At 43.9% G+C, this 27,866-nt stretch overlaps 1 protein-coding gene across 1 annotated transcript in view; it reads right to left on the minus strand.

Moving 5' to 3' along the window:
* Positions 1-346: 346 nt before the first annotated feature.
* kif16ba (kinesin family member 16Ba) overlaps positions 347-27,866 on the minus strand; it is a 42,075-nt gene continuing 14,555 nt past the window's right edge. Inside the window, exons 10-25 of the mRNA XM_053336835.1 lie at positions 27,678-27,743; positions 26,806-26,865; positions 25,340-25,459; positions 24,421-24,472; positions 23,559-23,696; positions 22,685-22,767; positions 19,689-19,777; positions 17,177-17,230; positions 15,004-16,356; positions 13,975-14,130; positions 11,946-12,051; positions 8,010-8,057; positions 3,984-4,106; positions 3,377-3,466; positions 2,531-2,614; positions 347-689 (exon numbers count right to left, since the gene is read on the minus strand). Coding sequence (XP_053192810.1) covers positions 528-689; positions 2,531-2,614; positions 3,377-3,466; positions 3,984-4,106; positions 8,010-8,057; positions 11,946-12,051; positions 13,975-14,130; positions 15,004-16,356; positions 17,177-17,230; positions 19,689-19,777; positions 22,685-22,767; positions 23,559-23,696; positions 24,421-24,472; positions 25,340-25,459; positions 26,806-26,865; positions 27,678-27,743 — 2,784 coding nt within the window. The 3' untranslated portion in view covers positions 347-527. The remainder of the gene's footprint in view (positions 690-2,530; positions 2,615-3,376; positions 3,467-3,983; positions 4,107-8,009; positions 8,058-11,945; positions 12,052-13,974; positions 14,131-15,003; positions 16,357-17,176; positions 17,231-19,688; positions 19,778-22,684; positions 22,768-23,558; positions 23,697-24,420; positions 24,473-25,339; positions 25,460-26,805; positions 26,866-27,677; positions 27,744-27,866) is intronic.

Consider the following 27,866-nt stretch of genomic DNA (forward strand, 5'->3'; position numbering starts at 1 on the left):
TAATCGTTTAGTCTAGAAAAACGTCAGAAATATAGTGAAAAATAGTGAATAATGCCCCAGCGTAGCTTCCCAGAGTCCAACCGGGAATCCAACTTACAACCCTTGGCAGTGATAGTGTTCGGTTCTAACTAGTGTTGAGCAGTGACGTCGTGGCATAAGTATCACAGATGCATGTAAATATATTTAATACAGGTGATTATCGGCTGGATGTGAAGCAGAACTGACCAAACTGAAGCAGAAAGTCGTACCGTTCTAGAAAATGAAACCACGGTTAGATTATGTTGAAATTAAACTCTCGACTGCTGGATTTCCTACCTCCACACATTCATGGTAATGCCTTCTCGTGGACTAAGTTTTGAAAGTTTGAAACATTCGTCTCAGAGAGGAAACTGACCTGCAAGTTTTCCCTCCTCTGACCTACTGAGGCGATTCTCCCGGGACGAGACCCGAGGAAAAGGCACCGAGCAGCTTTTTGTTTTTTATGTTTTGGTATCGAGGAAACATCGGCGCCGAAACACAACCGGGATTCAACCGGTACCGTGGCTGCCGTACTCGAAGACGCCCTTCTTGAAGAAAGGCGAGAACTCACAGATGGCGTGTTTGGACAGGTGGAAGCCGCTGTCTGTGTCGACTCTGAGAGGAGAGCAGGAGGACGACAGCATCACCCGGAACAAGTTCCTCAGGTAACGCTGCAAGACACGAGTGAAGAGAGAAAGTCACTTATAGGCCTCTAACTCTAATAATGCCTTCTTAACCCTTAAACAGGCAGCGTGCACCAGGAGATACAGACTCTTTAAGGAGCATGATTGGTTAAGGTGGTTGTTTAATTGTATATGTGCCTTTTAATTGGTAGAATTGAAGCTTGTTGGTAGGTTTATACTTTGATAGAAATGATCAAAATCAGTTTAGAAACTAGTATGTGTGATATTAATGAGCAGAATGTTAAATAACACATTTAAGTGTTTTTACCATTATGACCATTTTATACCTTAATAAGGGCAAAGCATCCTGGTGGAGATACAACTCATAAAATCCAAAATATATTAAAAATATGAAGGAAATGTTTTACTTTAGGTGTAAATGACATAACTAGTGACATCAAATTAGGATTTTTCACATCTAATTTTCCATCCTGCCTGTTTAAGGGTTAAAAACATACAACATTTCTTTTTGGACAAATCAAACATTTACACTGGAGAGGAATTTTCACTTTTCTTCTTTCTTATTGATGCTCGCTTGCTGCTGTAAACCTGTACATTCCCCCATCGTGGGACTAATAAACAGGGTTTATGCAGGTTTGTCTCGTCTCACAGGTAATCTGGGCCTGTAGACGTCCGGACGACAGATTCCAGTCCCGGACCTTCTAGCTTCATTGTTGATTTTCATTGTGCCTCTCTCCTCTATCCTTCCTCTCTCTCCTCTCAACCCCAACCGGTCCAGGCAGATGTTCTCCCACTCTGAGTCTGGTTCTGAGGGTTCTTCCTGTTAAAGGGAGTTTTTTCTCTCCACTGTTGCTCATGTGGGAATGTTGGGTCTCTTTAAAGTTAAAACCTGAAGAGTTCGGTTTAGAACCTGCTCTATGTGTAAAGAGCCTTGAGATGACTCTGTTGTGATTTGGCGCTATACAAATACAGATTGATTGATTGATTGAACAAGTTAAATTCAAGACCTTTTTAAGACCTTTATGAATTAAATTTAAGATCTACACGACGTACGACAAAATAAGGAAAATCGCAGTCTCAGGATTACTTTCGATTAACTAAATATCTGATGTGATCTTGTGTCTGACATCAGTGCTTTCACACCAAGTCTGCATTTTTATTTTTTATATTTTTATTACTATTAGTGGGGTGGGGGGGTTTAATTGTATGTTTCAATGTTTTTTGTTTCCAATTCTTACTGTTAAATGTTTGTTTTATGTAAAGCACATTGAGTTGCCATTGTGTAGAGAAATATATAGATAAGCTGCCTTGCCTTGCATAATTTGAGGGACTTCTTGCAGATAATACACAGTGTTTCAAATTGATTGTCGGTTTTAACCAAACACTGAACTCTGATTGTTGAATCCAACACTACCTGGATCCTTCAGAAAGAACCACAACACACAGATCTAACTGTGAATCCCACCAACGTACATATAAGACTTAAGACCTAGTATGCAACATATGGACGTATTTAAGACTTTTTAAGACCCAGCAGAAACCCAGAATAAAGTATTGTCTTATCTTATCTTGGGATATTATACCAGTGCACCGATGATTCCCAATGTTTTTCTGCCTCACGTGCCCAAACAGCCCCATCAGCTTCCTCTAAGTACTTGAGGTATTAAATAAGTTTATATCAACTCTTGTACATACTGTTACAATTTATTATTTCCTATTGTTCTTTATTTTTGTTATCCACTTACTGCTGTTACACTGTAAATGTCCCCATCGTGCATTGGGACTAATAAAGGATAATCTTATCTTTATGAAATGAGCCAGTATTTCTGTGATGCAAATAAAATAATTACAAAAATAAAAAGTCTTACCTCCAAATGATTCCGGCGTTCAGCAACCATCCGCTCGTCTCTGTTTCCAAACAGTTTCTTCGGAGGGAACTCCAAAGCTGCCAGCTGGAAAGGAGCCCAAAGACTTTAACACATTAACATAAACCTTAACACTGTTTCAGGTTTTCTAACAAGCCAGGTTTGAGTCGTTGAAGGATAAAAACCAACAACTAGTCCTCTGTGAAGTTTCCCAATGGACATACTGTTAACCCTCCTGTTGTCCTCGAGTCACCTCGAGTCAAGGAAGGAAGGGAAGGAAGGGAAGGAAGGAAAGGAGGGAGGAAGGAAGGAAGGAAGGAAGGATGGAAGGGAGGGAGGAGGAAGGGAGGAAAGAAGAAAAGGAGGGAGGAAGGAATGGAGGAAGAAGGATGGAAAGGAGGGAGGGAGGAAGAAGGAAGGAAAGGAGGGAGGAAGGACTGGAGGAAGAAGGATGGAAAGGAGGGAGGGAGGAAGAAGGAAGGAAAGGAGGGAGGAAGGGAAGAAGGAAGGGAGGGAAGAAGAAGGAAGGAAGGAGGGAAAGAAAGGAGTAAGGAGGGTGGGAAGGAAGGAAGGAAGGAAAGAAAGGAGTAAGGAGGGAGGGAGGGAGGGAAAGAAGAAGGAAGTGAGGAGAGAAGGAAGGGAGGAAGGAAGGATGGAAGGAAGTGAGGAAAGAAGTATGGAAGGAGGAGGGAGCAAAGAAAGAGGGAAGGAGGGGAAGAACAAAGGAAAAATTTAAGAAAGAGGGAGGAAGGAAGGAAAGAAGAGATGGGGTCAATTTGACCCGGGAGGACGACACAGGAGGGTTAAGTTCAGTTGGACTTTGCTCTCAGATCGTAATGTCTCACTCACCTCTGGATACTTCAATTTGAGGCTCTTATGCATTTCCCGGAAGCGGCTGTAGCGTCTGAACACTGTCCACGTTTCGTCCATCACAGCGATCTGATAGAGAAACACATACGAGGTTCTGTGTTGTTCAACTGTCACGACTCCACAGAACAAATGACTTTAAAAGTACCTCAAGAAGAACACTTTAACTCCTTGTGTCGTCCTCCCGGGTCAAATTGACCCCATCTTATTCTTCTTTCCTCCCTTCCTTCCTCCCTTCCGCCTGTACTTCCTCCATCCCCCTTTCTTCCCTCCTTCTTTCATTCCCTCCTTTCCTTCCTCCCTTCCTTATTCCTTCCTCCCTCCTTCTGTCTTTCTTTCCTCTGTCCTTCTTTCATACCTTCCTTCCTTCTTTCCTTTCCTCCCTTCTTCCTTCCCCTCCTTCCTTCCTCCCTCCTTTCCTTCCTTCTTTCCTTTCCTCCCTTCCTTCCTCCCTCCTTTCCTTCCTTCTTCCTTCCTCTCTTCCTTCCTTCCTGTCTCCTTTCCTTCCTTCTTTCCTTTCTTTTCTTTCCGGAAGGACGACACGAGGGTTAAAGTTTGGTGGAAAAACGCAATTCTCAGAAAAACTCACCTTCACCTCGAACTCAAAGTGCTCGTCCTTCCCCTGCCCACGCAGAACGTAACGGGGAATGCTAATTTTAACGGGCTCCTGGAGGCTGTCGGAGCTCATCCCAAGAGGACGAGACACCAAGTGCTACAGAGGGTTAGGGTTAGGGAAAGAGAAAGAGAAGTGGAGAGTAAAGTGTTGACAAGAAATTATAATAATTGCAGTGAATCAAATTTCTGGACTTGATTTCTGCAGAATTTGAGAATTATTTACTGTGATTAGCAAATAAAAGTAGTCAGCAGATTCATACAAAGTTCAATCTTTATTATTTTGCGACAGGTTCTCACTGTATAAAATTATAAAGGCACATTTAACAGGAATTCTTCAAGTACACACTAACCATATTTCCCCATTTTTAAGTTATCAAATAATTCATTCTCTTAAAGTGTGACTGCAAAATTATAGTCTGTGCAATTAAGTGTCCCATTCTTCATATTCTCAATATAAGATCAAAACTCAAACAAGAAAAAACACAATGATTGTCGACATCACTAAAATGGTAAACAGAAAAAGCCAAAAGACACTTAACTTTTATAAATACATTAATTTAGCAGTTTTTTTTAGCATTCATTATGAAAACATAGAAATTACAAGAGATTACATTATCATAACACAACATAACACTTCAAATCACAATCTTAAGGATTTAGTAGCCAACTGAAAACCAAATCACACATTTACATTTGAATAACATTGAAATGTTTAAAAAAAATGTTAAAACTGTTTTCAGATGTGTCTTTTCTTACTTTGGCTCAATGATAAATAACCTTTTCAGACAATATCGCAGAACTTTACTTTCCTGTCGAACAGTGGTAGCTTATTTAACGCATACTTAAAATACATAAAGTGTCTCCCTCATAACTTCTTTTAAAGACAACAGTGGACAACTTCAGAAAGCTGTAATGGTTTCAGGTTCTTTCTGTCTTTAGGTCTTAAACTCAGTTACAGAGATGATGAGTCAAGATCACAGCTTCTGAGGTACAACCGAAACATAACTTCCAGGAATCGCACTGATCGCGGGGCGCTGGCCTGGACTCCATCTTCTCCTCTCGAGTTGTGAATACGATTTCCACCACCAGGCAGTTGTCGCTCTGCTTCAACAGCAGGCATCGGATGTCTGAACGGTTGCGCAGTTCAAGTCCCTGAAACTGGGGCTGGATTGGGACCCGGCTGGAGCCCTGCGGCACCGGGTGAAAAACAGCATCCTCACGGAGAAGAGCTACATGAGTGTCTGTCAGGAGGAACTGGAAGATGGTGTCCTGGTGTACACGAGTGGAGTTCTTGACTTTGACACTGGTGTAGAGGAGAGGACAAATGTCAGCCAGGGAAGGTTTGTTAGGACCGTCCATGTTCCCGTGGATAATGTAAAGCAGGTCTGCGAGGACTCGTTTGAATCTGGAGGTGATGTGGAGGCCGTTGTCCAGGACAATGTCAGGAGCTCTGGCCTTCCAATCAAGAGAGAGGACCATGAGGTCATCGGTGAGCAGTGGGTGCCCTTCAGACAGCTTTTCAGGAGCGAGAGCCTTCAATAAAGCCTTGCAGAGCTCCTGGGTAAGCTCTTTGCTGTGGGTGAAGACTGCCAACACGGTGTCTTCAGTGTCACCAATGAGGCGGACGTGCTGCCCAGCCAAGCTAATCTGCACCTTCTTGATCTCCAGGAGATTAAAATGGTGAAAAACAGCTAAGGAGTCCTCAGAACCTCTACAGGCTAAGACTACTGTTATGTCCTTTTCAGACAAAAGCAAACATCCAGGTGTTGGGACGGGTTGCTTAATGTTAGCGGTTTTGAGCCAGAAGATACTCAGTAGTTTTCCAACTTGTATTTGAGGAGCCAGAGATTCCAACTTTTCCAGCATCTTCTGTGATGAAAATGACTGTAGCTGAGACAAAGCTGATGGCAGCTGCACCAACCTCTGATGAAACACTTCAGGGCTTGTGTGTCTGACGGAGGATACAGAGCCTTCGGGCAATCGAGACACACCAGGGATCGCAGACATGTCGCAATTTGGAGGAAGACTAAGGGTACAATCCCTGGCTAGATTCACCAAACTGACTTTGTTTTTTGGAGGGACGCAAGGTTCTGGCTCTGGTTTAAGCTGCAATCGATTAATCAGTGGCAGCTCACTGGACATCATAGTCACATACTGAGACAGCACAACCTTCATTTCACCCACTCCAACATTTCGAATAATGTCACGTGTGCCCTGCAGCCTTCTACCTGCGTCTTGATAAGCTTCAGACAGCTTTCCAGCAAAGTATCCAAAAACGTTGCTCCTGCTGACTTCAACTGTATCAGCTCCTGTCTCTTGTTTAGGCTGACCATTTACTGCTTCCTTTGACTTCAGTTTAAAATTGATGTGACTTCGGACAGAGGTGTTTGTCATTTGACCACAGGACGGCTCTGTCTCCACCATTACGCCAGGGTCAGATGTTTCCTGTTGGACCTTTTCCTTTGAGAAAGAATAAGAGAATCCACTCACAAACAAATCTTTCCCTTTATCTTCAACCTTTTTGTCCTCACCAGGAACACAGCAAGCAGAATTGTTTCTTCTTTCGTTGGTGATATTCTTGTTTTCGTCTAAATCTTCGGTTTTTGAAAAGGCATACCTATACTCTTTGCGTCCAGTATCACATCGATCAACTTTTGAAACAGCTTGGCCCACTACTCCTGGATGTACATTCATTCCTCTTTGCCAGCAATTACTTCTGCCCCCTTCTCTGTAAAGCACTTCCTCTTTTTCAATTAAGAATTTAGCTGTGGATATTATTTTTTCTCCTCCGTGAAGCTTTAAGAGGTGTTTCTCTGGTTCTTCTGATGTGTTTTCCTGGATGTTAGCAGGGGAGTTTGCCTGGAGCTCCGGGGCATGCAGGAGGCTAGGCCCGACCCCGCAGGCTCTCTGTGTGCACAAGGGGGGAGTCCATGACTACATCATCATCATCATCAAGAAGGACGTGAAGGCTCTTTGAATTATACTGAAGTCCTTAATCCAACCCAAAGAGAATTACATTTCTTCCATCACCAGGTGCAAAGGGTGAGTTGTAAGTGATTGAAAAAGAGGTTTCACATGCAAATTAGGTGCAAAACTACTCAATACTGCTTTAAAAAAATGTTAATATCCAATCAAACGTGGGGAAAGTAGCATTAGCAAACTACTGTCATGATAACCTTGGTGCCAAGATGGATAACGTTCACATAATTCCTTATTTTGTTTCTGCTTTCAATGTCATTTTACCTTGAATCAAACATGAGTTAAATAGCATTTGCCTTTTTCTTCTTTCTAATACATACAGTCAAGCCCGAAATTATTCATACCCCTTTTGGACATGCCACTTTTTGTTCAAATGTAAATAAAAGCTGACTGAAATATTTTTTTTACCACAATGATGCCTTTTGTACATCGTCTTTTTATCTTCTTGGAGACGCCTGTGTCACTTCCGGTCAAAAAACAACTTGCTGGTTGAATAAAAGTAACTTTAAGTCAAAATTTGCCAGGGGTATGAATAATTTCGGGCTTGACTGTACTATTTATAGAGTGCTTCTATAAATAAAATGTATTTGAAAGAAGAAAAAAGCATCTACTATTTTACCCATGTTTGATTCCTGTGAGCTGAAATATTATAATATTATACATATATATCTTCTCTACCTTATTGTTTCCTTGAGTTTACTGTCATCATGGAAGGAAATGAGCTTCCTTTCAAGCCAAATTGGAGTGATTTTAGTGTGTTTGTTCAATTATAAAACATAATGTGTCTGTCAGTACATTCCTGTGTTTGGAAACCCTTAAGATTTAACCCCATTCACCATTTCCTTCAAATTACTTCAAATTTCCATTTTCTGATATAATTGTTTATCATCATGCACACGAGCAATTACAGGCACATTTATACAACAATACAAAGCTATTCTAAATTTGTAGAGGGGTTACATGTGTTAAATGATTGATTATTGTAATTAAACCAAAATCAGATAATAAGATCTGGTCTTACCTCATATTTAAACCTCCTTGGATTAATGTTTTGCAGCTTTTCATCATCCTGAAAACAGCAAAACTAAACATTAGCGAGTGATCTCAATATCATTCAACAATTAATCTAACCCTCCTGTTGTCCTCGAGTCAAGGAAGGAAGGAAGGGAGGGAGGAAGGAAGGAAGAAGGAAGGAAAGGAGGGAGGAAGGAAAGAAGGAAGGAAGGAGGGAGGAAGGAAAAAAGGGAGGAAAGGAAAGAAGGAAAGAAAGGAGGGAAGGAAGGAAGGAAGGAGGGAGGAAGGAAAAAAGGGAGGAAAGGAAAGAAGGAAAGAAAGGAGGGAAGGAAAGAAGGAGGGAAGAAAGGGGGATGGAGGAAGTACAGACGGAAGGAAGGAAGGGAGGGAGGAAGGAAGGAAAGGAGGGAGGAAGGAAGAAGGGAGGAAGGAAGAAAGGGACGAAAGGAAAGAAGGAGGGAAGTAAGAAGGAAGGAAAGGAGGGAGGATGGAAGGAAGGAAGGAAGAAGGAAGGAAAGGCAAGAAGGAAGGAAGGAAGGTATGAAAGAAGGACAGAGGAAAGAAAGAGAGAAGGAGGGAGGGAGGAAAGAAGGAAGGGAGGAAGGAGGGAAGGAAAGGAAAGGAGGGAAGGAAAAGAGGAGAGAAGAAAGGGGGATGGAGGAAGTACAGACAGAAGGAAGGAATGAAGGAAGGAAGGAAGGGAGGAAGGAAAGAAGAATAAGACGGGGTCAATTTGACCCAGGAGGACGGCACAAGGGTTAAACCAAATATTCCTAATCTGTAAAATGACAAGCAGAATAAAAAAAATTTAAAAAAGCTGCAAATTATATTTATAACAGGAAAGAGAAAATCAGAGATAAGAAAAAAAATATCAAGACAAAATAAAAAAATCCAGGTGAAGAAAAACCAATTAACCCTCCTGTTGTGTGACCCTATCTCTTTTGACTGTTCCTTCCTTCCTTCCTCATTCCTTCCTGCCTGCCTTCCTCTTTTCCTCCTTCCTTCCTTCCTTCGTTACTTCCTTCCTTCCTTCCTCCCTCTTTTCCTTCCTTCCTTCCTTCCTTCCTCCCTCTTTTCCTCCCTTCCTTCATTACTTCCTTCCTTCTCTCCTTCCTTCCTTCTTTCCTCTCCTTACTTCCTTCCTCTTTTCCTCCTTCCTTCCTTCGTTCGTTACTTCCTTCCTCCCTCTTTTCCTTCCTACCTTCCTTCTCTCCTTCCTTCCTTCCTTCCTCATTCCTTCTTTCCTCTCCATACTTCCTTCCTCTTTTTCTCCTTCCTTCCTTCCTTCGTTACTTCCTTCCTTCTCTCCTTCCTTCCTCATTCTTTCTTTCTTTCCTCTCCTTACTTCCTTCCTCCCTTCCTTCCTTCGTTACTTCCTCCCTCCCTCCTTTCCTCCCTTCCTTCGTTCCTTCCTCATTTTGTTCGTTTGTTCGTTCCTTCCTTCTCTCCTTCCTCCCTCATTTCCTTCCTACCTTCCTTCTTTCCTCCTTTCCTCATTTTGTTTGTTTGTTCGTTCCTTCCTTCCTTCCTTCCTTACTTCCTTGACCTGAGCACAACAGGAGGGTTAAAGGAACTACTAGTCAAACTGATTGGGGAAAGTGCGATTGATTGATTGATTGATTGATTGATAGTGTGTGTCGATCAATAACCAGAACCGGGGGTGGGGTGGGGTGGGGTGGGGGGGGGGGGGGGGTCATGCAGATTACAGGGAAGGGAGGAAAGTCTCATTGTGACATACAGAGAGCAAATGGGATCCTGGTCTTACCTCGTCCGTTAACCTAACAGAGCTACAGTCGCTAACTTCCTCGTCCTCCTGCGGGGGTTAAAGAGCTAAACATCAGTTCTACACAAAGATGGAGTCGGCTTCACTCACAATCTGTTAGCGGACCTCGTGGATTTACTGATTCACTCTGAGAGTAGAAAAACCTGTCTGTCCACAAACTGTCAAATATGAGCAAAGTCATTTAAATTTGAGAACCTACGGAGGCGTATCGCATTCACTTGAATTTTAAAAAATAAAAAAATCTGGTTTTTCTGTGTCATTTTTTTTTCTTTTTAGCTACGCCCTAATGCATACCCTGCTTTATCGTCACATATAAAATCAGGGAGGCCAAAATGTCCCAAATGAACATCATACTGCATTGAAGAAGGCTTTAAACTAGCGATTGAGACCATAAACACATTTTGAAAACGTTTACTGAGGTTAGAAATCAAGTGAGAAGTTGGTGAATTCTCCATTGACTTGTATAGAGACGGTCGCCCCCTGGTGGCCTTTTGATAGAATGCAGTTCTAAGTTACTTCCTGGTTGGCTTCATTTCAGAGGACCAGAACTCCCCGCCTGGTTAACCATAGATGAGAGTCACTTGCAGGTTGGATGTTCTCGCGTGATTTCGAAGTATCGCGATAATTCAGAGAAAAAAATTACCACGAAAAACAGGAAGAAAAAAAAAAGACTCAGAAAAACAGGATTTTTTCTTTTTTTTTTTTAATTCAAGTGAATGCAATACACTTCCGTAAGAACCAGATCTCAGTTTGGACAGATCGCAGCTTAAATTATGTTTTGAGACGTGAAGCCGGTTGCAGCAGCTGTTCAAAGCACCAAACTTAGACTCATTATAACAAAACTGACTACATCACACAACCAAGAGATGAGTTGTTACTACTAGACCCTTACAATATATCGGTCAGCTGGTATTATTGGCTGATACCTGTCTCAGATATATCAGTATCGGCGTATATGTTGTTCGATATGTGCCTATACTATTTTAACTTGTATAGACAGCATTCAATGTACAGGGTTTCCATAAAGTCTCTTTACAATTTAACACATTTATTATAAAAGCAAATGAACCTGCTGGACACCAGAACCCATCAAGAGTCAGAGGATCCTGGGAGTTACAGCAGAGCTCAGTGTTAAGGCCATATTGTACATTAATAATATCCATAATTTGAATATTGTGTATTTGCAAAGATTTTACATTTTTGTGAAATCTCCAATTTTATGTCATCATTTAATAGCAACAGACAAACATCATTTAGTTAGAAGTGAGGTTATTAACATCGTGTCGTCCTCCCGGGTCAAATTGACCCCGTCTCTTTTGACTGTTCCTTCTTTCCTTCCTTCCTCTTTCCTTCATTCTTCCCCTACTTCCCTCTTTCTTTGCTCCCTCTTCCTTCCATACTCCTTTCCTCACTTCCTTCCTTCTGTCCTTCCTTCCTCCCTCCCTCCTTATTTCCTTCCTTCCTCCCTCCCTCCCTCCCTCCTTCCCTCTTTCTTTCCTCCCCCCTACCATCCTCTCTTTCTTCTTTCCTCGGTCCTTCTTCCCTCCCTTCCTCTTTTCCTTTCTCCCCCCTACCATCCTCCCTTTCTTCTTTCCCCCGTCCTTCCTTCCTTCTTCCCTTCCTTCCTTCTTCCTCCCTCCTTTCCTTCCCTCTTCCTCCCTTCCTTCCTTGACTCGAGGACAACAGGAGGGTTATTTGAAGTAATGTTGATTGTCTTATCTGGCATTGACTTTTATGTAAGCTACATTTGTGCTCCATTAGTCTGTCCTGGGTTTGCGGGTTTCTGGGTAATTTAAGGTAGTACGCTGAAGATGCGCAAGAGAGCAGGATGTGGAGCAACAGTTTTCTGACCGTAAATAGGCTCGGTCATTTTTCGTTGATTTTTCTTTTTAAGTTTTATTAAGGATATAGACTGCTGGACAGTGTTAGGTAGCATAGGACTCCAGTTGTTAAAATAAAGGCGATAATTTGTACTTTACTCCAGCCTCATTTTTGCACACGTTTTACTTTTGAACATGGAAAACACGAGTCAGAAACTTTTGCATCCTGCAGAAGATTTAGTCACAACACTCAACAACACTCAGTACAAACAGCTGATGTGGATGTGAAGTCAGATGTGTGAAATGATGTGCAGACTAGACTAGACTGGACTGGACTCACCCTGAGCGATTCACAGGACAGAGACAGATCCTTGTTGCTGCTGCCGTTGAGAAGGTTCAGCTTACGTAACCGTCGCTGCACTTCCTCTTCGATGTACGCGTTGATCCTGAGGAACGGAGAAGAAGCAAAGACACCGAACAATGAGCTGAATGAGACTATAACTGACCTCCCTCCACTGGCTAGCTGAGCACTTTAGAGTCCATTTTAAGATTCTTGTATTTGTTTTCAACCCTTGTGTCGTCCGCCCGGGTCAAATTGACCCCGTCCGTTTTGACTGTTCCTTCTTTCCTCCCTCCCTTCCTTCCTTCTTTCCTTCCTCCCTCCCTCCTTTCCTTCCTTCTTCCTTCCTTCCTTCCCTCCTTCTCTCTTTCTTCCCTCCTTCCTTCTTCTTTCCTCCCTCCTTTCCTTCCTTCCGTCCTTCTCATTCTTTCCTCCCTCCTTTCCTTCCTTCCCTCCTTCTCTCTTTCTTTCCTCCCTCCTTTCTTCTTTCCTCCTTCCCTCCCTCCTTTCCTTCCTTCCCTCCTTCTCTTTCTTTCCTCCCTCCTTTCTTCTTTCCTTCCTCCTTTCCTTCCTCCCTCCCTCCTTCTGTCCTCCCTCCTTTCCTTCCTTCTTCCTTCCCTCCTTCCTCCCTCCTTTCCTTCCTTGACTCAAGGACAACAGGAGGGTTAAATCTTTAAATGGTCTGGCCCCGCTCTACCTCTCTGAGCTCCTTCACCCCCACGCTCCTGCTCGGTGCCTCAGGTCAGCTGATCTGCTGCTCCTAGAGGTACCGAGGTCAAAGTGGAAGCTCAGAGGGGATAGGGCATTTTCTGTAGCTGCTCCTAAATTATGGAATGAGCTTCCTTTAAATATTAGACAAGCCAAGGGAGGAAGGGTGGAAAGGAGGAAGGAGGAAGGGTGGAAAGGAGGAAGGAAGGATGGAAGGGAGGAAGAAGGAAGGAAAGGAGGAAGGGAGGAAGGATGGAAGACAGGAATAAGGAAGGAAAGGAGGGAGGAAGGAAGGAAGAGAGGAAGAAGGAAGGAAAGGAGGGAGGAATGATGGAAGGGAGGAATAAGGAAAGGAGGGAGGGATTAAGCAAGGGAGGAAGGAAAGAAGGAAGGAAGGAAGGAAGGAAGGAAGAAGGGATGAAGAAGGAAGGAAGCTCCTCACTGTCCATTTTTAAAACTCGTCTTAAAACCCATTTTTATTCCTTGGCTTTCAACCCAGCATGAGACCCTGCTCCTGTTTTACTGTTTTATGGTTTGTTTATTTTAATTAGTTTTATTGTTTTTAATTTGTTTTAAAAACAATAAACAATTATCTTAGTATTTATTTCCTGTTAATTGTTTTACGTTCCTGTGTTGTTTTATCTATTTATGTACAGCACTCTGTTTCAGCTGTGGTTGTTTTAAAGTGCTTTATAAGTAAAGTTGAAGTTGAGTTGAGTTGAGTATAACTGGCTGGTGGGCTTTAACCCTTAAACAGACAACGTGCACCAGGAGATACAGACTCTTTAACCTTCCTGTTGTCCTCCCGGGTCCTTCCTCTGTCCTTCCTTCCTTCCTTCCTTCCTTCCTTCCTTCCTCAGATCTAAGTTCAGCTGTTAGGGTAAATGTTCCCTCCTTCTGTCCTTTCTTCCTTCCTTCATCTGTCCTTCCTTCCTTCCTCCCTCCTTTCCTTCCTTCTTCCTCCCTTCCTTCCCTTCCTCCCTCCTTTCCTTCCTTCTTCCTCCCTTCCTCCCTCCTTTCCTTCATTCTTCCCTCCTTTCCTTCCTACCTTCCTTCCTTCCTCCCTTGCTTCCTTTCCTTCCTTCTTCCTCCCTCCTTTCCTTCCTTCTTCCCTCCTTTCCTTCCTACCTTCCTTCCTTCCTCCCTCCTTCCTTTCCTTCCTTCTTCCTCCCTTGCTTCCCTTTCTTCCTCCTTTCCTTCCTTCTTCCGTCCTTTCCTTCCTTCCTTCTTTCCTTCATTCCTTCCTTACTTGAGGTGCAAATGACATAACTAGCAAGGTCTGTTTAAGGGTTAAGGAGAGCGGTGTCGTCTGTGTGGTTACCGGTCGTCCGACAGCGGCAGCAGCGTGTTCAGACTCTGGATGTGGCTGACCGGAGAGCTGTGACCCGTCTTGTCGTCGTTGCTGTTGGAGTGAGTCCTGGAGTTTTCTTCCCCTTCGCTGATCCTCTGCCTCAACTTCTGGATCTCCCGCTCAACTCTGGAAACAAAAAAACACAACGAGATTAGGAGCTTAATTGTTTAAAATGACACACTTTAGAGCAGGAGGGTCAAACTCATCTTCATTCAAGGGTCACACACAGAACAATTCCTTCCTTCCATCTTTTCCATTAAAAAGATGGAAGGAAGGGAGAGAAGACAGGAAGAGAAGGAAGGAAGGAAGGAAGGAAGGAAGAACAGATAGAAGGGGGGAAGGAAGAGAAGGAAGGAAGGAAGGAAAGAAAGAAAAACAGATGGAAGACAAGAAGGAAAGAAGGAAGGAAGGAAGGAAGGGAAGACAGGAAGGAAAGATGGAAGAGAAGACAGGATGGAAGGAAGGAAGGAAGGAAGGAAGAGCAGACAGGAAGACAAGAAGGAAGGAAAGAAGAACAGATGGAAGGGAGGAAGGAAGAGAAGACAGGAAGGAAAGATGAAAGGGAAGACAGGAAGACAAGAAGGAAGGAAGGAAGAGAAGACAGGAAGGAAAGATGGAAGGAAGGAAGGAAGACAGGAAGGAAATATGGAAGGGAAGACAGGAAGGAAGGGAGGAAGGAAGGAAGACAGGAAGGAAAGATGGAAGGAAGGACAGATGGAAGGGAAGACAGGAAGACAAGAAGGAAGGAAGGAAGGACAGATGGAAGGGAGGAAGGAAGAGAAGAGAAGAAGGAAAGATGGAGGGGAAGACAGGAAGGAAGGAAGGGAGGGAGGAAGAGAAGACAGAAAGGAAAGATGGAGGCAAGGAAGGAAGGAAGGAAGGAGTGAAAGACAGATGGAAGGAAGAGAAGACAGGAAGACAAGAAGGAAGGAAGGAAGGAAGGAAGGAAGGAAGGAAGGAAAGACAGATGGAAGTAAGAGAAGACAGGAAAGTGCTGACCTCTGCTGGTCCAGTTCTCCTCCCGTCCTCTGGTTCCTGAGGACCGAGCTCTTGTGTCTCTGCTCCTCGGTGTCGGGCTCCAGAGAGACGCTCCTCCTCAGGGCCGAGTGCCTCCTCTCCAGCCTCGCCACCGCCTGCTCCATCGCCTCCCTCTGCTGCTTCTCCTTCGACTCCAGGATCTCCTTCTCCTTCCTCCTCACCTTCTCCTCCTGCCGGGCCACGTTGGCCGTGAACTCGTAGGTCTCCTGGAGCTGCTGGAGCTGCTGGGCGCTGTTCCAGTGGAGGTTCAGCTTCTCCTCTTTGTCCTCCAGCTCCTTCTCCACCTGGTACAGCGTGTTGTCCAGACCCGGCGGACTGTCGCAGTTGCCGTTGTCGCCTCGGCCGCTGCGCTCCAGGACCTCCACGGCTCTCTGCTTCTCCTCGGCCAGCGCCGGGAGGAGTCCGTCCGCCAGACTCGCCAGCTGTCGCTCCTTGAACTGCAGCCGGTGCTCCGCCTGTTTGACCAGCTGCTCCTCCTGGCAGACCGCCGTCGCGTCCTGCGCCCCCTTCTCCTGCGTCTCCTTCAGCTGCTGTTGGTGCTCTTTGAGGCCGTGGCCGAGCAGCAGCATGGTGGCTCTCTCGGCCGCCACCTCCTCCTCCAGACGCTCCCTCTGCTGCTGGAGCTCCTCCTCCAGTTGGCCCAGCTCCTTCACCTGAGCCGCCTTGAAGTCGGTGTAGCGGGTCTGAGCGGATCTCGCCTCCTCGCTGGCTCCTTCCACATCCGTCCGCTCTCCTGCTTCTTTGGCACGGAGCAGCGCCTCCCTGATCTCGGCCAGGGCTCGGCGCTCCTCCTCCAGGCGGCGGGCGTCCTCCCTCGTCAGCAGCGTGGTGGCCGCCTCGTGTTTCTCCCTCAGCTGCTCCTCCAGCCTCCCCACCAGGCTGAGCTGCTCCCGCTCCTGCTCCTCCAGCCGCCGCCGCTCCGTCTCCAGTCGCACCTTCTGCTCCTCCCGTTCCCTCTTCAGCTTCTCCAGCTCGCGGTAGATCTCCGTCTGCTCCGCCGCCTCCTGCTGCCTCCTCAGCTCCTCATCCTGCTGCTGCTCCTCCTCCTCCTCCGCTTCGCCCTCCTGCTGCTCCTTCTGGTCCATCCCCTGGATCTCGGAGCGTCTCTCCTCTTCGAAGCGCTCCTTCTCGGCCAGGAAGTCGCGCAGGCGGCTCTCGATGTCCTGACTGCGGTGACGGAGGGTTTCCTCCTGGCGCATGATCCGCTGATGCACCTCCTCTGACTCCTTCCTCTGGCTCTCCACCTCCTGCTGCAGACGCTCCAGCTCCGCCTTCTCAATCTGCTGCTTGGCCTCCATCTCCTTAATGAGCCGCCTACAACAACACACACAGAGCAGTTAGATAGACGACTCTCTTCCTCCTTTATCTTTCTTTCTTTCTTTCTTTCTTTCTTTCTTTCTCCTCTTCCTCCTTTATCTTTCTTTCTTTCTTTCTTTCTTTCTTTCTTTCTTTCTTTCTCCTCTTCCTCCTTTATCTTTCTTTCTTTCTTTCTATCTTTCTTTTCTTCCTCTATCTTTCTCCTCCTCCTCCTTTACCTTTCTTTCTTTCTTTCTTTTCTTCCTCCTTTATCTTTCTTTCTTTCTATCTTTCTTTTCTTCCTCCTTTATCTTTCTTTCTTTCCTTCCTTCTCCTCTTCCTCCTTTATCTTTCTTTCTTTCCTTCCTTCTCCTCTTCCTCCTTTATCTTTCTTTCTTTCTTTCTTTCTTTCTTTCTTTCTTTCTCCTCTTCCTCCTTTATCTTTCTTTCTTTCCTTCTATCTTTCTTTTCTTCCTCTATCTTTCTCCTCCTCCTCCTTTATCTTTCTTTCTTTTCTTCCTCCTCTTCCTCCTCTATCTTTCTTTCTTTCTTTCTTTCTTTCTTTCTTTCTTTCTTGATGGATCATATATGTAATATGTATCATTCTATTGTGGTTACACTATTTGACATTTTCAGGAGCATTCAGTCTTACTTCATTTAAATGATATAAAACCAACAAAAATACTGAATGTACATTTTAACAAACCTGATGCTGCTTTAAAATCTAGTTTAACTGATTGTTGAATTGATCATCTTCCCATATTTCAACATTTCTAATCATCAGAGTGACTTTACGTTCATCTGTCGGAAGGTTTTGAGTAGATATTGACTCGTTCACCTTTTCAGCTCCAGTTTCTCCAGCTCTTCTCTCTGCTGTCTCTCAAACTCCAACCTGGAAACACAAAAACTGACATTAACATCTTCTACTGTCGTCAGAAAACAGACCACACACACACACACACACACACACACACACACACACACACACACACACACACACACACACAAAGACACACAGACACACACACACACACACACAAAGACACACACACACACACACACAAAGACACACACACACGCACACACAAAGACACACACACACACACACACACACACACACACACACACACACAAAGACACACACATCAAACACCACAACTCTAGTAAATATGTGAAAGCAGCAGCCGACGAAACATAAAATGGTTTCAAATGAAATGCACCAAAAAAAAAAAAAAAGCGATGACAAGCTTTTCTACTCTCAGACGTCAAATGGAGACACAAGCAGCGAGACGACGTGCAAAAATAATAAAAACAGACAATGAGGGTTCAGTTTGTGAGACTGGACGGGTCAACACACGCCTCTCTGTGTCAAACAACAGGACAGTTAGACAGGAAGTGGACAGCTGAGTCTACCTGAGGAAGACGGGGCCCTTCTCAGTGAAGAGACTGTCAGGATAAGTGGGGAGGGGGGGGGGGGGGGACGGGGGGGGACAGTTAATACCAGCAGGTCTGAACCACAGAGAGTTTACACATGATTGGAAACTGTGAGCTTCATATTATAATAAACTACACTGCTGGTTACAGGCTACAAGTTCAACCAACACACGATCAATAAATCTGTTAATACGATCAAATACAAACATTAGCTAGAATTTAAGCTAATTTTAATTAATATATTTTATTCAACAATAGAGAAACTTGAGGTTGATGTAGTTAAAGTATTACAGTAAAAGTACTGATATATTATTATATAGCTGCTGGAGGTGGAGCTAGTTTATACTACTTTATATACAGTTAGCTAGTTTATACTACTTTATATACAGTTAGCTAGTTTACACTACTTTATATACAGTTAGCTAGTTTATACTACTTTATATACAGTTAGCTAGTTTATACTACTTTATATACAGTTAGCTAGTTTATACTACTTTATATACAGTTAGCTAGTTTACACTACTTTATATACAGTTAGCTAGTTTACGCTACTTTATATACAGTTAGCTAGTTTATACTACTTTATATACAGTTAGCTAGTTTATACTACTTTATATACAGTTAGCTAGTTTACACTACTTTATATACAGTTAGCTAGATTACGCTACTTTATATACAGTTAGCTAGTTTATACTACTTTATATACAGTTAGCTAGTTTATACTACTTTATATACAGTTAGCTAGTTTATACTACTTTATATACAGTTAGCTAGTTTACGCTACTTTATATACAGTTAGCTAGTTTACACTACTTTATATACAGTTAGCTAGTTTACGCTACTTTATATACAGTTAGCTAGTTTATACTACTTTATATACAGTTAGCTAGTTTACACTACTTTATATACAGTTAGCTAGTTTACACTACTTTATATACAGTTAGCTAGTTTACGCTACTTTATATACAGTTAGCTAGTTTATACTACTTTATATACAGTTAGCTAGTTTACACTACTTTATATACAGTTAGCTAGTTTATACTACTTTATATGCAGTTAGCTAGTTTATACTACTTTATATACAGTTAGCTAGTTTATACTACTTTATATACAGTTAGCTAGTTTAGTCCAGTGGTTCCCAACCTAGGGGTGGGGCCCCTCCAAAGGGTCAGCAGATAAATGTGAGGGCTGCTGAGATGATTAATGGGAAAGAAGAAAAAACAAAGTTCTGATACACAAATGTGTTTTCAGTTTTTGGACTTTTTCTCTAATCTTTGATTTTTGCTGAAATATTGGATCATTTGAACATTTATTGAAATGAAAGCATGTGAGAAGTTTAGAGGGAAGAATCAGTATTTGGTGGAGCTGTTAACAACTCATAGACATCTGAAATGTGAGCCGACTACACACTGCTGACTGGTTTCATCTTTAACAACGTGTTGTATTTTAAAAGCTTGTTATATTATCCATTGTGTCAAATCTGCATCTGAAAAGTAACTAAAGCTGTTAAATAAATGTAGAGTGATGTTTGTTTGGAGTCACAGGACAAAAAGGTTGAGATCCACTGGTTTTATCTTCTAAGTAAGTAACAGGAAACCTCAACACAGTAGTTTAGTACAGAACTTTTCTGCTTTCCACCACAGTGAGAAACTTCTAACTGGACAGAATAACAATAACCAACAAACAGTGCTTCTCCAGCTATGACCAGTAAAGAGGAAAGAAGCAGTTTATTCTGGACTTAGCGTAATAAAAACATGTTCAGCGCTTCGTATCTAGAACAGATCGGATCAGGCAGCAGCAGCTCTGATGACGGAGGAGTTTGATGCAGGGAGGAGATGCGCTGCAGGGACTGAGCTGATCATCACATGCAGCATGTTTATCATGTTTCTATATGTGTGTGTAATCACTGAACTCACCCGGGGTTGTAGAGCATCACAGCGGACAGATTCTCACAGGACTGAGACAGATCGGTCATGGAGAGGCTGAAGGAGGAGAGGAGGCCGCTCTGAGGAGACAAACAGGGTCAGAAACATTAAACAGACTGAAAACTGGTCTCTAACCCTAACCCACTGGTCTCTAACCCTAACCCACTGGTCTCTAACCCTAACCCACTGGTCTCTAACCCTAACCCACTGGTCTCTAACCCTAACCCACTGGTCTCCAACCCTAACCCACTGGTCCCTAACCCTAACCCACTGGTCTCTAACCCTAACCCACTGGTCCCTAACGCCAACCCACTGGTCTCTAACCCCAACCCACTGGTCTCTAACCCTAACCCACTGGTCTCTAACCCCAACCCACTGGTCTCTAACCCTAACCCACTGGTCTCCAACGCTAACCCACTGGTCTCTAACCCTAACCCACTGGTCTCTAACCCTAACCCACTGGTCTCTAACGCTAACCCACTGGTCTCTAACGCTAACCCACTGGTCCCTAACCCTAACCCACTGGTCTCTAACGCTAACCCACTGGTCCCTAACCCTAACCCACTGGTCTCTAACCCTAACCCACTGGTCTCTAACGCTAACCCACTGGTCCCTAACCCTAACCCACTGGTCTCCAACGCTAACCCACTGGTCTCTAACCCTAACCCACTGGTCTCTAACCCTAACCCACTGGTCTCTAACCCCAACCCACTGGTCTCTAACCCTAACCCACTGGTCTCCAACGCTAACCCACTGGTCTCTAACCCTAACCCACTGGTCTCTAACGCTAACCCACTGGTCTCTAACCCTAACCCACTGGTCTCTAACCCTAACCCACTGGTCCCTAACCCTAACCCACTGGTCTCTAACCCCAACCCACTGGTCTCTAACCCTAACCCACTGGTCCCTAACCCTAACCCACTGGTCCCTAACCCTAACCCACTGGTCTCTAACCCACTGGTCCCTAACCCTAACCCACTGGTCTCTAACCCTAACCCACTGGTCTCTAACCCACTGGTCTCTAACCCTAACCCACTGGTCTCTAACCCTAACCCACTGGTCTCTAACCCTAACCCACTGGTCTCTAACCCTAACCCACTGGTCTCTAACCCTAACCCACTGGTCTCTAACCCTAACCCACTGGTCCCTAACCCTAACCCACTGGTCTCTAACCCTAATCCACCGGTCCCTAACCCTAACCCACTGGTCCCTAACGCTAACCCACTGGTCTCTAACCCTAACCCACTGGTCTCTAACCCTAACCCACTGGTCCCTAACCCTAACCCACTGGTCTCTAACCCTAACCCACTGGTCTCTAACCCTAACCCACTGGTCTCTAGGTTTACGTTCATGAGACACAATTAAACTTCGTCGAAATATTGCACGATCACGCACAGATCTCTAGATGTGCTGTGCGGGTGTCTGGCGAGACCACAGTCAGGTATTTCAGTCATTGCACGATATTCCGCCGATGTCTCCAGCTTTAGCAGTAGCAGCAGAGTAAAAGCCATCAGGTAAGTATTATTTTAATAAACTCCTGGTGTACTTACAAACTTTCCAATGCATCGATTTATGAGTAAAGACCTTATTTGTACTACTGTAGAAGTTTGATAACAATCCAGGCATTATTAGTGGGGTCATTTTCCAGATACACTGGTGGTCCCGTTAGCGCCTGGTGGTCCCGTTAGCATCTGGTGGTCCCGTTAGCACCTGGTGGTCCCGTTAGCACCTGGTGGTCCCGTTAGCACCTGGTGGTCCCGTTAGCACCTGTACTAAGACATTCGACTGATGGCTGATAGCTCTAACTCCACTAATTTGCGACCACATTTTTAAAAAATGGCTGAGGTGGTGTTTAGATAGACGTCATGGTGCATATGACGCTAGGTCGAAATTACGCCGAACCATTGCTTTAATTTTGCTGAACTTTGACCTGTTGTCCTCATTTGTAAGTGCTTTTTTGTGCCACCTAGTGTTAATAAAAGCACATTACAGTGTAAAAAAATCAGAGCAAAAAGTCAATCAACAGCCGCTCTCCAGTCAAAAATGGAGCAGGTACTAAACCGCATCACATTTCATGGTTGAATCTGGATTATTTATGCTTAATAACGTTTATAGTTTGATATGTTTTACAAATTTGACTAACAAACTATGACGCTGCTAATTCATACAAAAGGGAATAAACAGCTTAATACACTGGTGATTTAATTTTGACCCATTAGACCCATTGTCCAACATTTGAGGACATTATTTATTTTAAAAACTTCCTTTTAAAAGACGATGTTTAGGCGGAGTTTAGCTCAGTGGGAGGAGCGCCCACCACGTGTTGAGGCTGTAGTCCTCGCTGCAGGTGACCCCGGTTCGAATCCCGCACCGAGTGGTCCTATCCTGCGTGTCATTGTCCCCCTCTCTGTCTCCTGTTTCCTGTCTATCTCTAGTAACCTGTCCATTAAAGGCAAAAAGCCCAAAAAATATATACTTAAAAAGACAATGTTTAGTTTTTGTTCTCATCAGGTCCGACTAATCCCAAAAATCTAAAGACATCTAAAGAACAGCAGCTCGGGTCTCAGGAGGGTAAGTATGACTAGGTTAATATGGGGCAGGGATGTCAAACATGCGGCCCGTGGGTCAGATCCGGCCCGCCGAGGGGTCAGGTCCGGCCCTCTTTCCTTATTCCCCCCTTCCTTACATCGTCCCTTCCTTCCTTCTGTCTTCTTTTTCTTCCTTCCTTCTTTCCTTTATCCCTTCCTTCATCCCTTCATTCCTTCAGTCTTTCATTCCTGTCTACTCTTCCTTCTCCTCCTTATTTTCCTTCCTTTTTTCCTTCTATCTGTCCTTCATCTCTTCTTTCCTCCCTTCCTTCCTTCCTTCCATCTTTTTAATGATCCGGCCCACGTGAGAATAAATTGGGCTGCATGTGGCCCTTGAATGAAAATGAGTTTGACATCCCTGATATAGGGTTTAGTGTTCAGACTTCCAGACAGTCTCACCTTTCGTTTCTCTCTCAGCCTCGCCGCCTCCTTCGGATGGTTGAACCGGAACATGTTGGTTCTGCCGAGTAGAATCACCGCACCTGGACCAGAACAGCACCAACACGATCAAGCATTTTCATGAAACCAGAGGAGCTAAACTAAACTTTTCCTTTTCTCTGCATCTGAATAAACGTGTTGATTAAACATGAGGCCCGTGGGCCAGAACCGGCCCATTTTCCTTCCTTCTGTCCGTCCTGTCTTCTTTCCAGCTGTCCTTCCTCCCTTTCTTCCCTCCTTCCTCCTATTGTTCCTTCCTTTATCCCTTCCTTCCATACTTCTTTTCCTTCATTCCCTCCTTCCTTCCTCTTTCCTTGCTTCCTTCCTTCCTTCTTTTCCTTCATTCCCTCCTTCCTTCCTCTTTCCTTGCTTCCTTCCTTCCTTCTTTTCCTTCATTCCTTCCTCCTTCCTTCCTCTTTCCTCACTTCCTTCCTTCTTTTCCTTTATCCCTTCTTTCCTCCCTTCCTTTTTTCCTTCCCTCCATCCTTCCTTCCTTCTTTCCATACTTCTTTTCCTTCATTCCCTCCTTCCTTCCTTATTTCTTTCCTTCCCTCCCTCCTTCCTTCCTTCCTTCCTTCCTTTATCCCTTCCTTCCTTCTTTGCATACTTCTTTTCCTTCATTCCCTCCCTCCTTCCTTCTTTCTTTCCTTCCCTTCCTCCTTCCTTTCTCTCTTCCTCCCTCTTTCCTTCCCTCCTTCCTTCCTTTTTAATAATCCGGCCCCTTGAACTAAAATGAGTCTTACTCCTCTAAAGCAGTTTGTTCCTGCGCTCCTCTAACAGCTTCCTGTTTAGGAGAATCTCTTAAAGACTAAATGCTGTGACTTCCTGTCCTCACCTTGGTTGAGCTGCGACGGCTCCGTCACCTGAACGCCGTTAACCGAACACTGAGCCCCGCCGAGTGGCACCAGGATCACCGTCCCGTTCTTGTTCTCAAACATACAGTGTTCGCTCTCCAGGTCCAAACCGTGCAGGACTGCAGGGGGGGGGGGGGGGGGGGGGGCAACACAGGAGAGGCATGGGTACGGTCCACAACATCAATTAAAAGGTCAAACTGCACTTTAAATATGATTATTAACATTAAACTAACATACAAAGAAGTAGGGCTGTCAGCGTTAATGCAATCCATAACGCGTACATTTTTTTAAATGGCATTTTAATGTAGCAAGCCTTTTTGTCCCTTCTACTCCCCCGTAGACGGCTCCTCTAGCTGTAGCGCTATGCTTTGAAGTGGCCTCCTGCAGTAAACCTACCGCGCTGATGGAAAGTAAGAGAGCTACTGGACTTTTGAACGGCTTGTTTAACTTTAAAACACTTCCAGACGCTTCAGTTGACAAGTCAAAAGTAAAATGCAACCTGTGTCAAACGGAGTTTAACTACCACCGGAGTACGTGGAGTTTGAGTTAGCACCTCCACGCTAAACACCCAGGTGCAGCCAAGCCAGCCTCAGCTCCACCAAAGGACCATTTTGGAGTGTGGGAGTCGCAGCAGAGCCGTGATTGATTCCCAGTTAAGACACTCTGGTAAGAAATGCTTTACATTATGGGCTTAAAACTGCCTTCAAATGGAAAATAACAGGATTTTATACATGCAATTCAAAACGCCATTAATCGTGATTAACTATGGAAACTCTGCGATTAATATCGATTAAAAAAATTAATCGTTTGACAGCCCTAGAAAGAAGATAAAAGGTTACTCACTGATGTCCTGCTCTGTGGACGCGTCATCTCTGCCAACGTACGTCCGTCCCTCCTGAGGCGGGAAAATAGAAGTTTAGATTTTAGAAGTAACGCGTGAACAGAAAGAAACATGCGGCCCGTGGGCCAGAACCCGCCCGCCGAGGGGTGTGAACTTTCCTTTCTGTGTTCTTTTCCTTCCTTCTGTCCTTCCTTCCATCCCTATCTTCCTTTTATCCTTTTTTTCCATTCCTTCCACCTGTCCTTCCTACCTTCCTTTTTTCCTTTCTTCGTTCCTTTCTTCCTACCTTCCATCTGTCCTTCCTCCCTTCCTCTGTTTCTTCCTTCTGTCCTTCCTTCCTTCCGTCCTTCCTTCCATCTGTCCTTCCTTCCTTCTGTCCTTCCTGCCATCTGTCCTTCCTTCCTTCCTTCTGTCCTTCCTGCCATCTGTCCTTCCTACCTTCCTTCCTTCCTTCCTCCGTTTCTTCCATCTGTCCTTCCTTCCTTCTGTCTGTCCTTCCTACCTTTCTTCCTTCCTCCGTTTCTTCCATCTGTCCTTCCTTCCTTCCTTCCTCCGTTTCTTCCATCCGTCCTTCCTGCCATCTGTCCTTCCTACCTTCCTTCCTTCCTACCTTTCTTCCATCTGTCCTTCCTGCCATCTGTCCTTCCTACCTTCCTTCCTTCGTTTCTTCCATCTGTCCTTCCTTCTGTCTGTCCTTCCTACCTTTCTTCTCTCTTTCTTTTTGTCTCTCTTTCCTTCCTTCCCTTCTTATTTCCTCCCTTCCTTCCTTCCATCTTTTTAACGGTCCGGCCCTCATGAGATCATATTGGTCTGTTTGTGGCCCTTGAATGAAGATGAGACTCCTCTGCTCTCCAGCTAACCAACACTTCTTTAACTCATCTATCGTCTCGGTGAAACGCTCTTCGTGACGTAGATTCTGACCTTCAGGTGATAAAGGATGATGCCGGTGCTCAGGAGATCGTCGTCGATGCCGATGAGGTGAGGAAGCTCCGAGTCCAACACCACACCGATCCCTTCTTTCCTCAGAGCCAGAGTCTCCTCCTGCAGACACGCAAGGTCACATTTATTATTTTATTTTCTCTCACTGCAACAACTCAACTCAGTTTATTTATTTATTTATTTATTCATAGATCAGCTTTAATACACCAAAGCATCCCAGAGTGTTTCACAGAGCAAAATAAAAAAAGTTATTAAATAAAAGTAAAAGAGTGCAATGTCGAAAGAATGATTAAAAACCAATAAAACCAAAAAAATTAAAAAATTAAATAAAATAAATAAAATATTTTAAAACCAATTAAACAAAAAAATATAGAAATAATTAAAATATTTTAAAATCAATTAAACAAAAAAAAATATTTTAAAACCAATTAAACAAAAAAATAAATAAAATGTTTAGAAAAATAAAATAACTGTAAAATGAACAAAATGTTAAAACAATAAAATAAAATAAATGTTAAAAAAATAAAATGTTAATGAAATAAAATAAATGCTAAATAAATAAAATGTTTTAAAAAAGGTTAATAGAAATAAATAGGTACAAATATCAAAGATAAAATTTAATAACTAAAACTTGGCCAAATGTAGAGTGACTCAGATTATGTGAAAAGAAGTTTAAAACTTTGATTAAAAAGCAATAAACCTTTTGAAAGTGGAGATTTGCTTAAAGGTAAAACATCAGTCAGGTGTATCTGCAGCTGCAGCTGTGTTTAACCCTTTATTGGGCAAATAATTATATTTGGTAACTTCTGTAAATATCCCAAAATATCCTTTCTTTCTTCCCTTCCTCTTTTCTTTTCTCCCTCCCTCGTTCCTTATTTCCTCCATCCTTCCTTCCTTTCCTTCCTTCCATCTGTCCTCCCTCCCTCCCTCCCTCTCTCCTCCCTTCCTTCTTTCCTTCCTCCATCCCCCTTTCTTCCTTCCTTCCTTCCTTCTTTCCTTCCTCCATCCCCCTTTCTTCCTTCCTTCCTTCTTTCTTCCCTTCCTCCGTCCCTCCTTCTCTCTTTCTTTCCTCCCCCCTACCTTCCTTCCTTCCTTCTTTCCTTCCTCCCTCCTTCCTTCCTTCCTTCTTTCCTTCCTCCCTCCTTCCTTCCTTCCCTCCTTCCTTCCCTCCTTCCTTCCTTCCTTCCTGCCTTCCTTCCTTCCTTCCTTCCTCCCTTCCTTTCAATGAGTGTCCTATAAAGGGTTAATAAATGGGAACAGATCACTTACTAATTCTTCTCTTAGCAAATTAAAACTTTGTATAACTGCACAACAAAGATTGGAGACTGCAGAAAACAAGACTAGCAGTGTTTCACTTCCTCCACAGCGGTTGTTAGTTTCTCTTCAGTGATTTCAGGACCGACTGAACACACATCGGTCACTGAAGATAATCAAACATGCTCTCTCACTTTCAGGATGTTCTGGGTCTCGTTCCACTTGTTGGTCCACTCTTTCGTCAGCTCCCGAACCTGCAAACACGGATAAAAACGGATCAACAGAGACCAACAGGAAATGAATCACGGCTAGCAACCGAGCTAGCCGCGATCGGGGAACATAGGTACGCTCCCCAGGTTTAACTGCTACTCCCACTGGCGTTACAATGTAATGTACCTCGGTGGTTTCAAGTCAGTTACAGCGAGGGTATGTTCGCTTCCTGTTTTCAAAATAAAAGCACCAACTCTATCGTTATGGTTTTCTTAATAATAAAAGGCAACGGGTGTTTTATTTTGTGAAAATGACCGGAAGTGCGTTACTCGCTACGGCTAACTTGAGTGGCTCCGAATTCTCAGGAACAAAAAATAAAATCCGCTTCAGCCTGCTGGTTTCAGTTTGGGTAGGAACGAAATGCATTATGGGTTATCGTGTAGTTTACTGACTGGTCTGCTCACGCCGATCAGGCTACAGAAACAAGCTATCATTTTGAGTTGGGAGCTAGCTAGCTAATCGATTACACACCACTCAAAGAAAGACTTCCAGTTGAAGACTGGCTAACATTAAATACTGTTGTAGAATTAATTGGTCGAAATTAGTCGTTACCCTGTATGACTCATCACTTGATATGACGCTGGCTAATCGACTGACGCACTCGGCACCGGACCTGGCAACCCGACTGCTGGAATTACTTTTTGGTTGTTGCGACTACGATCTCGAGACACTAGATGGCGTTGTTCTGCTCATTCTACATATTCTACCTTTAAACTCTCCTGATAGACAGACACTGATATCATGATTTTGTGCGTTAATTGGACCGGAGCCAGAAAGGTTGGAACATCGGACTCACTCTGGCTTCGTTCTGGTGCAGTTTCTCCTCCATGCTCAGAGCAGTCGGTGAATCCAGGAGAGCGATCTAATAAAAAAGAACAAAAAAAGAAACAGTCAATAAACACTTTCACTGGATCGTCTCCACAGTGACATTCATCAGCTGCCTTTAACCTTCCTGTCGTCCTCCCGGGTCACATTGACTCGTCTG

This window comes from Scomber japonicus, chromosome 2 (assembly GCF_027409825.1).
Source record: "Scomber japonicus isolate fScoJap1 chromosome 2, fScoJap1.pri, whole genome shotgun sequence".
Classification (NCBI taxonomy): domain Eukaryota; kingdom Metazoa; phylum Chordata; class Actinopteri; order Scombriformes; family Scombridae; genus Scomber; species Scomber japonicus.